This window comes from Seriola lalandi, unplaced genomic scaffold (assembly GCF_002814215.2).
Source record: "Seriola lalandi dorsalis isolate HSWRI2012SDOR001 ecotype SW California unplaced genomic scaffold, Sedor1 jcf7180002053896, whole genome shotgun sequence".
Lineage (NCBI taxonomy): Eukaryota > Metazoa > Chordata > Actinopteri > Carangiformes > Carangidae > Seriola > Seriola lalandi.
Window position 1 is genome coordinate 426,713 of NW_019524449.1, and position 15,273 is coordinate 441,985.

At 40.8% G+C, this 15,273-nt stretch overlaps 1 protein-coding gene across 1 annotated transcript in view; it reads right to left on the reverse strand.

Annotated features, from left to right (window-relative positions):
- LOC111651976 (protein phosphatase 1H-like) overlaps positions 1-13,602 on the reverse strand; it is a 24,663-nt gene extending 11,061 nt beyond the window's left edge. Inside the window, exons 1-3 of the mRNA XM_087172886.1 lie at positions 13,205-13,602; positions 5,333-5,522; positions 2,485-2,859 (exon numbers count right to left, since the gene is read on the reverse strand). Coding sequence (XP_087029012.1) covers positions 2,485-2,859; positions 5,333-5,522; positions 13,205-13,440 — 801 coding nt within the window. The 5' untranslated portion in view covers positions 13,441-13,602. The remainder of the gene's footprint in view (positions 1-2,484; positions 2,860-5,332; positions 5,523-13,204) is intronic.
- Positions 13,603-15,273: the final 1,671 nt, after the last annotated feature.

Consider the following 15,273-nt stretch of genomic DNA (forward strand, 5'->3'; position numbering starts at 1 on the left):
GGGGGAGGAGACGGTTTCTTTAATGAAGCATCAGTTAAGATGACGACACAAAAACAAAAAGGTCATTAAAAACAAAACCCGCACTGTCAGCCGCCCACGCAGGCAGAAGGAGAGTTTAAATCCACGGTCTGTGTCTTTTTCTGTTCAGTAACTCCGACAGACAGTGAGCGAGAGGCAAGGCTGATAAAATTTGATCAACTTTTCAGAAAGGCAGATGATGCGTGGGCATGGTTGTAACTATCGATCGGTTTAACCTGAACCTCTTGTTGACCGTGTGTCGGCAAACAAGTGCCCGTCGTGCATGAATAATGCAGACAGTGATATGTGAGAAGGTTTCTATCTTGACTCCGGGTTTAAGGAGCCTTGTGCTGGCTGTACAAGTGCACACAGTCAAGAGTGCAGTTCTTTTTCTGCTCGTTTTGTAATAAATATTTATAGTTTTTATACTTAAACTCCTCCTTATATGCTATTTCTGTCCCTATTTTAATACGACCGGGACATAATCACATGAATTTCTCCCAGATTTCCAGGTCTGTGCAGAAACCCTGCAGACAGAGCTCTCTGCTGAGCAGCTTTTTTCCCGCAGGTGGATTTCTTTCTGCAGAGGCCACAGCTTTAACTGACGCAGCGATCGTCTTCAACAAAGGATGTCAAATCAAGTGCAAGACTGTTTCTTTTCACAAAATGGAAAAGGTGACGGGGGTTGATCTTAAAAGAGCTTTCGTAGTGATTTTTTTTTTTTGTCTGGGTTCCACAGGGTACAGCTCGAACAATGTGTGCTGCTTTCCATTGCCATCTAGTGGTAATGCTGCATACACTGGCTTATAAAGACATCTCTATAAAGACATCAAAGCACTTTCAAAGAAGCATACAATACAAAGAAGAGACGGAAAATGTCAAGAAAACACACGCAACTGAACGGTATAAAAGAATCCGTTCCGTTTCGGAGCGTTAATTCATTCTTTTTGGATTCATTTGGGAAGACACAAGAGTCGATTTCCTGTGACTATTTCTCCTTAAACGCCTTTGATTCAAAAGCAAATGATTTGAGACATATTGAGCGAGATGCTGCTGCGACAGAAATCCACGGTCTAATGTGTACGGTTGAGTGGTATTTAGCCAGGAGCCATCTTTTCATAAGCCAGCTCTCTCGACGCCAGATGCCAGTTTGTCTAAATAAACTGTGAACAGAGATGCTTAAGGTTGTGGTCCGTGTGCATCTCTGCAAAGTGTGTGTGTGTTGGTGGAGCTTCTGTACTTACATGCATATGTTGGCTCCATCTTCTATCTAAATTTCCATATCTGCTCGGTATCCATGTAAATATTTATTGCATACACAATGGTGGTGTGCTGTATGTGGGTGCTGCAGAAACATTTAATTTACATGTGATGCGTTTAAGTGTTGATTGACAAGTGAGATGACTCCATGTCTTTCAATTGAGCTGTTGTGAGGATTTTTATCCAACTGACAGTATAACGCTCGTGGAGAGGTCCGCTTTATTTAATTATACGGCATTTAAAAAGGATAATTACTCAAGGACTGAAGATGCATCTCAGCAGATTAAAGCCAAGTCAACTACAAAGAACATCTCAAGTGCGACTCATCTTTTTTGACCCCATTTTATTGCTTAATCCTGACCTCTGCCATGTTTTTATGTGCCTCATCTTCAAAGCAAAGCTGGTGAAAGTCAGTACAGACTACAGAGAGCAAATTGTGTAGAGCCGCTTTTATCATCTGTGTTTCTTAAGGCGATTAATTAGCTGTAAAGAAAATGTCAGAAAGCTGCTTCCATATTGAAATGTTTTGTTTTATCTCATCAAACCCAATGATATTCAACAGACTGTCGAGAAAGGCTAAAGAAGCTCACAAATATTCACATTTGAGAAGCTGGAATTTTTTTTTTTTTTTTTTTTTTTGCATAAAAAATTACTTAGAACATTAATTGATCATCAAAATTGTCGCAGATTAATTTGCTGTCATAATCAGTTAATTGACTAATTATATCACTGCATTTTGAGTGAATGAAACTGATCAAGGCCGTGGGAAAAATGTCACCAGACCCATGAAAGTGAGTAAGACAGACAGACTTTTTTTCATGCCAGATATTTCGACTTGTTCCTGTAATAGGAATACAGCCGCCATTAGTGTTATCAATCACACCTATCACACGACCTAAAAAACATAATGTGCATATTTTTAGAGCGGAACTTAGAATAAAGGCCGTAAAAACACAGGTGGTAAAAATGCTGATGATAGGCTCGTCTGTAACTGTGAGGTCAGACAACTGATCCCTGCAAGAAGATAATGAAAACTTTTCTGCAACCTTCACAGGACATTTCTCTATATAAAAGCATCAGCCAAAATCCAAATGTTAAGTAATGATCCATGACAGAGTGACGCCCAGTGAGTGTGAAAGCTTTCAGGACCGATCAGGATGAGCGGATTCAGATACTGCACATCGTGACTTTGCAGCTGTCTCTCACCATCTCTTTGAAGGCGTTCTCTATGGCTCCTATCACGAGGCTCTCGTGCTGGATCTTCTTCTCTGTGAAGAAGCGAGGCGGCGGCGGCGGCGTGCTGCACGGGGAACCAGGAGCGCCTGCGGCCCCGCGCAGCGAAGCAGCCCGGGTCAGGGCGCGGTGAGGGCCTGGGATGCTTCCCTGGAGGTAGGGGTTGTTGTCAGGCTCTTCCCCCAGCACAGTGGGAGGTGGGTAGGCCAGGTTGCGCAAGATCTCAATCACGGCCTGGAGCTGGCAGGCGATGTGGTGCTGCAGCAGGCGGGAGGCGACAACCGCCGCACCTGAACCAGCGTGACCATCAAACAAGGCCCAGTAGTGGAATACCAGTCCTTCACTGTCCTGTAGACACAATATACAAAATATTTATTTATTTTATATAGAATGATCAGTGCATAGAAACACGGGAAATTAGCAGCAAAATTATGGGTTTATAATTTTTTAAGCTCTTCAGGGAAAAAATTGCAATTTTCATGCAGAGGATCTACAGGAAGATCAGCAACCAGAGCCAAATTCACCAGTGCTGTTCCAGTTTAACAGAAGAGTGTCACTGGAAAACATCTCAGACTAATATCTACCGACACACACATACAGAAAGAGCATTTCCATGCCTTTCCAGAAATTTGGCTCTAAACTTACACCACACCCAGATAATATAAAACAATGAATGTACTTTAATACAGTGGAAATAGGGCGTGGATGGAAACTTAGCTGAGGTCTCTCCCTTGGTCAAATAAGTGACTAAACACATAGTCAAGTAATGAGACAGTGTTTTAAGTTTCATTTTTGTGTTATGTGTAAAGCATCACAAATACAGAAACCATCCTCCAGCTCATCACACCATACACAGCTAAGATAACGTCTTTTTTTATTTTATTATTCTAATAGTTTGATTAGATAAAGGTGAACTAATGCTGCTGGTTGAACTTGTGGTACGCGTGAGTCATTATTGAGAAGCGAGACCCAGGAGAAGACATCATGACTCATTCTGTCCATCTCATTTCTTCATGTCTGTCTGTAGGGAGGAACAGCACAAGGCTCTCTCTCAGGCCTTTGTCTGCTTGGTATTACCTGACCTTCAATACACATTCTTTATCAAATAAAGTCTTGTTTTCAGCTGATGCTTGCTATGAACCGACAGAGAGTCACATGAAAAAGATCGCTTTCATGTAGACACCTAAATATGAAGTTACAGCTAGCAGACTCGTTAGCTTAGCCAAGTTTGGAAACTGTGCCTCCAAGCACCCGTGAGCTCAATAATATACAAATTATATCTCACGTGTTTAATCTGTACAAATTCGAATACACATCCCAGTGTAAAACCACGAGCTCTTCTTGTTACTCGCTTATGTATGTTTCCATGTCTTTATACTAAGCTAAGCTAACTGTCTCCTAGCTATAGCTTCCTATTTAACAGAAAGATGTGAGAGTGGCATCGAGCTTCTCGTCTAACTCTGGGCACGTAAGCTAGTAAGCATATTTTTCACAATGTCAAACTATTCCTCTTCTTTAAATTGTGCATTTAGAAGGGAATATTTCATGTTAAAGAGATTTAACCACATTTAGGGGCTTTAATGTGAACATGAACTCCAACTGTTAGGTAACTGCTTCCTGTGTATGCCTGTGTACAAAACTGCAATATATGTGCACCCTGCATATAGCCTGTGTACATATAATTATACATTCAATTGTGTGTGTTATGGCAGCATGTGTTGGTGGTACTGTCTCCCCTGTAGCTCCGCCCAGGCTGTTCCTGATTACTCCATGAGATGCACCTGGCCTGGGAATGAAGGGTTAAAGGCTCTGGTGTTTTTGCATATTTATGTTAAAGAGGACCACATCTTGTGTGAACAAACTTCGGATGACAATATTACATAAATTACATAAATTGGAATATTTCTATAAGAACCCCTTTAGATTTTTTTTATGTATGGACACTTCCGGACTAAAGGAATATAAATAATATTCAGTCGTCAGGTAGGGAGCCTCCACCGCTTTACCTCCTACTGGTTTACAATGCCATAAATCTGAATGAATTTAACGTAGTGGGCATACTTACTGAAAAATGAACTCAGCGGTTAAACTGTGGATAACTTATCTGCGCTAACGAGGTACAGCATGTCAACACTGACAAACGTTTTAATATCTTTTCTATGCTGCTTCTTACTAACATGATCATAACAATGCAGAGCGACAGGCTGTGAGGCTGAGTCCCCTGTTCGGCCACATCAAGTGTGAAATACAGAAATAACCGTTGTGAAAATGAAGCTTCTAACTGTGCGCGGTTTCTGAAGCAGTCCTCCTTGAAATGCAGGCTCACACTATAATGTTTGGAGCAGTGGAGAACATTGGAAAAATTAAGTAGGTTTCTACAAGAAATTAAGTCTTTTCAGCATGGTAACAAAACTAATGAAAAGTCTTCACCATAAGTAGTTATGTGCTGTGCCTTGTGTGGGGGGTGAGCCAAGCTTGCAGGTGGGCAGCACCAAGAGAAGTATTGACTTCAATAGGACCAGTGATGTCTGGACCCCCAACGAGGCGTTTCATACAAAGAGGAAAATTGTGTTTTTACCCTGACAGAGTTACTCTCTTTGATGTAAACGTCGATCCTTGTGACTCTGGAGACCATTTACATGCACGCAAACCTATATAACACACTATAAGTAAGGAAAAACCTTCAGAAATACAACCCTCATTATTTTAGAGGTGTCTTGTGAGTCTTATTTGGGTCACTGGTAGGTGTGTTGTTCACCCCATAGGGCCGCACAAAGGTGGGGCGTAACAAGTGTTTGTTTGTGTTTATGTGTACACCCACCTCTCCCGGCTTGCTTTGCTCCACGCGGAGCCCGAGTCCCTCTCCGTTGGGCAGGGAGTTGCGTCTCTTGGCGGTGGGGGTCTTGCTGGGCGTGGAGGGAGGGCAGTAGCTCATCGGCCTTCTTCTGGCCACTACCACCTCGCAGCATGCCTGGTCCTCATTCAACGCACTCTTACCAGCGTTAATCACCCTGTGGGAGGAGGGAAAGGAGTGAGCATGGTATATATATAGTCTGAGTCATATTTTAGGCTACAGCCATTCAGGCGTCCTCTTACATAAAAATATATTTGCCAATATACTTTTGGCATTTATTTCTCAAGTTAAAATTCTGCTACAAGCAACAGATGCACCAATGGCTGTGATTAGTCAGTCTGCTGTGGTCCGGAACAAGCGTTTGAATGAAAGCCGACCTCAGATGCTTTTTATCGGATGAAACGGTGCTGCAGTCTTTCATGGTTATTATGGCTCACTGCAGGATCACAACAATTAGTCAGAGCCACAGCCTGAGGTTTCTCTCTTTTCACCTAGTGAAGCAGCTGGCTTCGTATGTTTCATGTTCCCGATGAAGATCAAATGGTAAGCGCTTGTTTGTGGTGCTGCTCTGCTGGGAGTGTCCTGATGCCTCGGGACAGTCGCTTCTGGGTGAATTAGTGTGTCTTTGTTTGTGTGTGAGACTGGACATACACGCCCACAGGTGTGTGTTTGTGTGTGGGGTTATGTTCAGCTTTATTTGTCCCTCATCTAAGGAGGCAGACGACAGACCACAAAGAGAGATGATGCGATGACCCAGTAACAGTTAAGGCCAACCACACAGTAACTATGTGGTTTTCATAAACATAATATGATGTCTTTATTTCCTGCTCTGCCACTTTTGTCTTCCTGTGGAACAGGAAGCTACCTGTTATCCACTGCCCAGAATCTTTGTGATATATGAAGAAAATGCCCAACAATTATCTTAGTTTTTTTTTAACTGTGCTGTGACTGCACACTGTTAACATGGCTATGGCCAGTACACTCAGGTAATGAGTCAAAGACATATGTGTAGCTCCCAGAATGTTTTGACCACAAAAAATAAAGTCACAGAAATGTTCTAATACTTTGGATTTGTCGAGTTTTATCTATTTAGTTGACAGTTTAATTTAATTTTTTATAATTTATGGGCTGATAGGCCACAGGCCAGCTCTACATTTGGGAACTCCTTCGTGAGTGAGTGATGTCGTTACACCATTGGTCGGACGGCCTACATGGACTTTTTCCATTTGCAATAGCCTATGTATTTTTATGTTAACAGCATGTGGTATTTCATTTTTTATTAAATATTGAAATCTAAGTCAGGCCTGGCCAGGTGGCACTATCCATGGTACTGAAAGGGGGATTTAATTTTGACATGTTGAATTAGCATTTATGTATGAACGCATCCCCCATGTGTCTGCATGAAGAAAGGACAAAACACATGGTCAGTCTGGAAGGGGAACCTGTGCACACCCATACACAGTCCAGGGTTTAGAATGATCATGATCAAAATGATGATTCTCCAGACTTTTACACACTACCAGGAAATACTGATTTAGATGCATATACGCTTATCTTTTAGCTTGGCTAAAACTTTTCAAAATCATAAACACTGAGTCTTAACACTGGAATGACTCCTTAATATCTATCTTGGGACGGCAATGTTGGACTGGTTTATGACCGAAAACCTGTAAAACTAATAACATTAGATATTCTGCTATACTTTGTGTTTAGCACAAACGCACTAAGATAACAAACATGGAGAACATCATAACTGCTAAACATCAGTATGTTAGCATTGTCAGCATTGTGACCATGTTATCATGCTGATGTTAGCAATTCGTTCAAAGGTACTTAGCCTAAGATAAGCCTCACAGAGCTGCTAGCATGGCTTACTTAGGACTCCTGTTTACTCAACTGAGTAAACATTCCTGCATTAAAAATGACACACATAGCTTTTCTGTGTTAAATTAAACAAATTTGCAGCACTAAAGCTTTTACTGGCCTTCTCAAAGTTCACTAAACCCTCAGAACAATAGCTAATGACAGCTGATGTGATAGGGCTTCCAATACTTGGCGAAGATGGTGCGATTGTGACGACAGCTCCAATGAGACTGACAAGTCCGACAGACATCTCCAGAGGCTGTTGTGCATGTCTGTGTTTGTGAGTTGAGAAATTGGCATGTCTATTTATAGACGCAGACTGTTGGATGTTTTCTGCAAGGCAGCATCATTGTCTGGTTCTTAGCCTCAAATGCTTGTTAACCCTAGACAGAAAGAGCTTCATGAAAAAACAATGAACAATGAAGAGAGCAGAGTGAGAGTGCATGCATGTACATGTGTGTCTAAGTTCCTATGTATGTAAGAATATATGCATTTATGTGTTTTGAAATATATTTTAGACTTTCTGCTGTTATTTATTCATCATAGCAAATGTTTGTTGTTCTGATTTCTTATATTCATGTTGTGTGTAAAATAAAAACATTAATATAAGAGAGGCACGAGGAGCAAGAGAGATAAAATTGAGTATTGCTCAAATTGAATAATTAGTTTGAAAGTCTCGTGTTGCTGTCCGTTGCACCTGACTGGACACCATCTGGGTTTCAAGACAGAGATGATGGAAGTGGAGGGACAGTGCTGGAAAGAATATCCTTGTCATCTTCACAATGTGCAGTGGTTAAATGGGAGGAGACCACATTAATAAAGGCCCATGTATCTGACAGTGTAAAGCTGCGAAGAACCCTTTCAAGTTGAGTTTTTTTGCGTGTGTATTCTTATGACACTCTTGTCTGATCGGTGTTAAAAAGTTACATTTTATTTGAAATCTTATTAAAGTCCATAGAGCCTCTGAAACCATGAATGTGTGCCCCACCTATACAACTGAAATGATTAGTTGATCAACAAAGTAATTATTCAAGTAAAAATGCCAATCATCTTGTGTGCAGCATTTTTTATTCTTATATGACAAAGAACTGTTGACCTTTGGGTTTTGCAACATTAGACAAAACAAGCTATCAGAAGACTGCACCTTTTGGCTTTAACAGACCAAACCATCAAATCAAGAAAATAATAGGGACACTGATGGTAAGTCATTTCAAACAATATTTCCCCTTCTTTAGAACAACCAATGTGCATTAAAAGAAAGTGTTTAAAAACTGTTTGCCATGGCTTGTGCTATTAAGGAAGCTCCTAAGCTAAAGCTGGCACTACTTTGGTTATAATGTGTTGTTCATCATGCATGCATAGTATAAAAGCCATTATGTCCAGGGGGCTGGATATCACTCTGATTACTCAACTCTGCTTTCAAACCTAATGTGTTACCATTGCAGCCATAATTACAGTGGAAAATGCCCTCTGAGTCATTATGGCCATAAAACGCTATGACACATGGACCGCTTTTGAGCTTGTTGATACACACAAGTCCAGGAAGCCTTTGTCGGCTTCATCTAATCTATTGTCAACAAACACCATAATGAGATGACCTGTGTCTATGAGTACAAACATGTGCTGCTGATTGTAGTGACCGTGATAAAAATATGTTTATGTGAACTTTTGAACCCTGAATGTAAAAACTATGAGCAAAAGCAATTCTCATCTTTCATAACTACAGTGCATTTAATTTAATAATCCTTCTGTGTTTCATGAAAGGTGCAGCTGGTGCTATTGTGCGCTTGTGATTGGGAGTAATCCTGCAACTCATTTGTCCTCATTTCACCATTCGCAGGAGGGATGATAGTCATTTTATTTCCCTGCCAATCAAATTTTTGTTTCATTCGGAACAATTACCTTTCCTCCCATTAGGAACAAAACCTAATTTCTCCTCCATTGTCAGACATCTAATGCCATCTTTGTTTCTCTACCCTCAGCCACAGATTCTGGGCCAGACATTGGCCCCAAGGATGTAATAATTATTTGGTGAAGCACAATGGTTGAAAGCTTTGCCTCTGTTTAACTTGGAACATGAAGGGAACAATAACAGCGAAACGGCTACAAGTTAAATACAGAAACAGTGCAATCATGACCAGAATCCTGAAGAAAAAGTACTAGATTAGGACTTTTTGGAAGACTACCACCTGAAAGAATGAGATAAGAAAATACAAAATATGAGTTTAAATGCAATGTCAGAATGGATGGGTTTAGATATCTCCTTATGTAGTTCTAATGGGACTGTGAGACACATCAGTAAAATGGCGCATAAGCAGTTTACATTGATAATGGTGAAAGATTAACCTCTAAAAAATGTTTGCTTTTTTTGAAACAATGGTCCTTTGATTTTGAGACATAGCTAGACAAATCACCTGCTCAGTTCTGGCTGTGGACCATCGATTTTGCCCACTGAAATAACCGTTGCTGGCAGACATCAGCATCTAGCTAGCTAACTATGCTAGCGTTTGCTCCATCAGTCGGTTGAAGCGTTGTCTCTGACTTTTTAATATTTCCTCTCAACTCTTTAAAAACAAAAACCCTGTAAAAGGGTAAACAAAAGCAAAGATAGTGAAGCTTCATGATATTGTACTAAAAACTCAGAATAAAGCTACATGTCGTAGGCAAAAAGTCATCATCCTCACCAGTTTTTGATAAGAATTCAGCGGCTAAATATGATTATAGGCCTACATGTATTAGCAAGGCAGGGGATAGCTGTTTACTGTTTATATTTTTAACCATATGTTTAACTTATTTCACTTACATGAGAAAATGTCTTTAGGTTCAGGAGCCTGTTGTGTTTGGCTAACATAAGGCTACGCTAATGTCCTCAAATCCAATAAAAACAGGACAGCGCCACCAACGTTACCCATCACTCTGATATAATAGCATCCAGGAACTTCCACATAGTGGATAAATACTACACAGTGGATGTGTTAATGCAACAGGGCTTTTTTAATGCTCTTTGGACTCGGAAGTAATGGTCGGTTTCTACTGTAGGTTGACAGGCTATAGTCATTACCTCCACCAACAAGGTTATGTTTTCACCTGTTATAAGCACTGAACCAATTTACACCAAACTTGGTGGAGGGATGGGACATGGATCAGGGAAGAACCCATAAAAATTTTGGTGCAGATCCAATTAAAAAGGCAGATGCAGGTATTTTTTAACCACTTTCCTTAACATTGCAAGATTGGGCATTTTTCAACACTTCCTTCAATTTCTCAATAAATAATGCATGGATCTTGATGTAAAAAAGTCACACATATTTATGGTCTTGAGATCTATGACTTTGTACAGTTTGGTGCAGATGCAGACAATAATCTGGACCTGACAGACATGTTTAGGTTTGTTTGGCCTTGTTTGGGTTGCGCTCTGCAGAGAGCCATTCTAGTTTGTCCTATGATTGGACAATCGTGGTTAGGGGGACTTCAACAAAAGATTTAATGAAATGACTGACTTGTCTTCAAATTGTTAATTAAAAAAAGAAAATGTTTTAGGATAATCAATTCCCTGTTTGTTGTGAGTATCTGTGGTTGTGGGAAGTAAAGAATAGCGAGTTTGAGAGACTACATTTGAGGTAGGAGAGGTGAAAGCCAAAACGGCTGCTGTAATGACAACACAGGAGGTTTTAATTACAGATAAATGCTGATATGAGCTGAACTCATTAACCACACCGGTCCCAAAGAGACACTTCATGCCAGCGCTGAGTGTCAGTGCGAGTTGAGTGTGAGTGAGAACTCTGGTTATTCACAGTAAATGGGTAACACAGTAGTGAGCGAGACACATATTGAGGAATATCTCTCAGTATTCCCCAAATCCCTCAAGCTTTAGCTGTAATATTCTATTATAATCCAGTGCCTGACAAGAGAGGAAGAAATCCTTTATTTCTAATAGTATAAAAATGTCATTGAAAGAGCAACCTTACAAGATTCAAAAATTAAAATGTTTTCAAATGTAATCTGTTCTTGAATTAAACAGAATTGCATCAAGCGTGGAAAGATGCAACATAGTTCAGTGCTAAATAATCTGAACATGTTGATAGTGTTTTATTCTGCCTTGTGCAATTAACTATGCTGCACTAGCAATGTCATGAAGTAATGTTATGATGCGTTTTTACTAGAAACTCAGTATAATGCTCCGCTTTACTTAAGGACACAAATATATCGACTGACATTTAAGTAGTAAGGAAGTAAAGGTGGTAGATTCACAGATATCTAGGAACAATTATCAGACAGTGGTTCATTAACACTATCAGTGGCATCCTTTGCTCATCTTTATCTACAGAGTAATTCACAAACTATGTGATAACTGTATGTGATACTGATTAATTGGCAAAGTTCCGGATTTGTTCCTTGCTGACTCCTCGAGCTTTTGTGTACCTTATTGTGAAATGTCAGCGACACACATTCACGCTATCAGGGTGGAGAGAGAGATTCGTATCTAGGAATTCACTTTTGTGATACATTAACAAGGTTGGGAAGGGATGCAGCGGCAGCAAGCTGCTATGTGTTTGTCATATCATTTAAGCTGATGTGTTCGACTGCAGCAGACACACAACCACAATGAGATGCTACAGTATATATATCAAATACCATGGTGGTGAAATACCAACAGGAGAGACTGACTGCTGACATTTAAGTAAAAGTCATCGTAGTCACGCTGCCCTTCTCGTATAGCAGCTGAGGTCGTTCTGCTGACCTTCCATCAGTATCACACGGCAACTCCCTGTACATTTATTATACATTTGCGGGGTGATTATAACTTCAGAGAATCACTTAATCTGTTAAGAGCTCCCTGCTGTTTGTGGCACCCCAGGATACCTCTTGCAAAACACTACAGTTGTTAATGAATGTCCAGTTACGGCCACAGGTAGACACCTACCACACACTGACAGGGTTTCCTAAGAGCTCCATCATGCCACAAATGAGTAACTAAATGATTTTTTTTCATTCATGTTTTAATACACCAAAAAAAAAAAAAAAAACATAACAGCTTTGGGTACTATGTATGTACAAAACAATATGTCATATTCAGCTCACTCATCAAGGCTTTCAACAACACATCTCAGGACACATACTGTAGCATGATGCTAAAAGTTATTCTTGTGCAGCTTTTCAAGACTTACAATTGTCCTACGCTTGAAAGTGAGTTATTATTTTTGGGGCATACCATCAGTATCACAGGGTTTTCTATGTTTTTATATCAGATTGTGGAGGAGTGTCACTACAAAGGTGAGATTGCTGTGCAAAATGTGGCATGATTACATAATCACAAATGCTTCACTGTTATACTTCTGTATGTAGATGCGGATGGAGGCAGCTATGACAGAAACAACCTCCTCACTTAGCTGCATCTAAAGACTAGTCATCAGTCTGGACTTTGGACAGCCCGAGCAGGAGGCTGCATCTTGCTGAACCGGTTTGCTACAGTTTATCTAGAGGTTGGTGACATGCAATCACACACTGACACACAGCCTGCCATAAACTGAGCACAGTTGTAGACTAATACCCTGATGCTGCTGGGAGAGCGTGTAGTACCTTCTTGCACGTGAAAATCAGCTTGACTGCCGTCATCACTTTAAACTGCACGCGATTTGAATGTGGTGGGCTACTAAACGCTTGGAGGATGCGTGCAAAAGGCTTGCCCCGTGGATTCAAAACCACGCAGGAGATGGATGCAGGTCACAACAGGTGCAGCTTGGCTCCAACTCTGGGCTTTGTATTTATCAGAGAGTGAGCAGCTCTAACCTTTTGTTTATTTCAACCTGAGGATGAGCACATTTCTCAGGTGAAGTGCTGGGATGAACACCTACAACTCCTGGGCCTCCACAGACTGACTGACAGTCAAGATGCTTTATATCAAATACCTTTTTTGATGACATTTGAAAGAAAACAGGAGCCGCTTTGAGGGCAGCAGCCGTCGGGGATACTTACTCAGCGTATCCTGTGGCCCACGATAATCTCCTGGTTTCCTTCAGGATGAGGATGGGCCGGGCTATGTGGTCCGCGGAGCACTCGATCTCATCCGGGGACAGGCCGAGGAACTCAGGTCTCATATATGGGAATTTCAGCGGCAACTCGGAACCAGGGTTGCCCCCACCGCTGGAGCTGCCCCCGGCCATTATTCCACCCATGAATCCGGCCACGGCGGACTTGACCCGGGTGAGCATGTTGTTGGCGCGTCGCGGCGGGGTGTCCGTCGGCCGGTGCGTGGCGCCACGGCTCCCTTTCCCCGAATTCCCCCCCAGCTCGCTTGCGCTGGTCGACGACAGGCTCGATGGAGAATAAGAGGCGGAGGAGGAGGAGGAGGAAACCCTCAGATGATCACGGGTTCATTCATTCAGAGCGGAGACCTCAGCATCAACCGGAGGCCAGGGCGATGAAAACAGCAATGATGCTTTAAGTAAAACCCTGCACACCCCCATGGAGAGTCATTGATAACAGCTCGGCCGTCGTGAACGCGGAAATACACTGAAGATTAACGGGTCATGTGATGCATTCACGGATGCACACTGCAAAAAAACAAAATTTTCCATGGACAGTCTCCAGACATATGGATGCAATTATAAAACGAGTTTAAAAGCATAAAAATACCATAAAAGGTACAAAACATGATATGAGATAAATCCCATTTTTTCTGCTATATGCCAATTGCAATTGTTGGCGAAATTTTGAGGGAACAACTACAACAGGAGGAGCGATGGGTTATTACTTTAAAACAGCTCTTTCTCTGGAAACAGTAAACCACTTCACTGGAAACAAGTAAAATTGATGTATAATTTAACTGGTTTAAATTTATATCACCAAAAAGGAATTCAAGGATGGAAAGGCTACATGACTCAGTGAGACTGACATTTCTTACAGTGCAGGATGAGCAAAGATTGATAATTCTTACAGAGCAGGATGAGCAGCTTACAGCAGCTGACAGCAGGTTAAAGGTAAGTCAGGCCTATATCCGTGATACAGGCTATAGAGGAAATCTGAGAGGAAGCTCACAATGGAAGAAGTACTTGCCTTTGGAAAAGTAGGTGTTCAACAGATTATAATTTTCGTATTCCCTGAATTTTGGAGTTTGTGGCTAAGCCCGAGGGCGTTTCCAAATAATATAACGTCATCTTTATTATTTCTTAAAGTCCCCCTCTGATGACAATCAAGTTTTTAACCTTGTTAAAATGTCCATATGATGTTTTTTTTATTTATTTATTCAAGATGTAGCATCAGATGTTAGCTAGCTTTTTAATTCATTTAATTCATCCATCTATTTATTGACATTTATAACTCACATGGTATATTATTCCAGTGGAGGAATCCCTAATTAATGACTTACAATAAAAAACTGCACACTTACTGCTATAACATGAGAATGAATTAGCAACAGTTATGAATGCAGACTTTAGGGCTCACTTTGCTATTAAACTCATGGCTAATTATTAAAGGTTGGGACTAATATTTACAAGTTAGTTATTATCACACAAAAACCTACTGCCAATGTACCTGAGAGGTGTCATGACAGGGAGACAGAAAAACTACAAGTATTGTAGTACTCACACAGTCCCAGTAGGTAGAGCCATTACACAAAGCTAGTTAGACAACCAACAGAGCAGACAAGATACTCCAAACCCACTTATGTGAAACAGTTCTTTTCATCTTCAGTTACTAAGACAATAAAACGGTCCATCTTATGTCAATAGCTCTGTCTTTGATCTTATACAGGATCAAACAATTTTCTGTCACCTCACGTTTTTTATTGAGGAAGCTTAAAAGAATCACAAGCTGGGCTAAGTGCCATCTGCAAAGTAGTTAATGGCCTATTGTTTACTCACATGCCTGATACTTTGTGTGTGCATCATATCATTGACTTTGACATTGAAAATAAAACACACTGTCAGTGTGTTTTATTTTTTTAATTTTAAAAAATTATTTTAAGGTGTATCATTGAGATGAAACAGTTGTCCTTTCCATGGTAACGAGATAAAATCAGTTTTTGGGTCATGATTGTAACT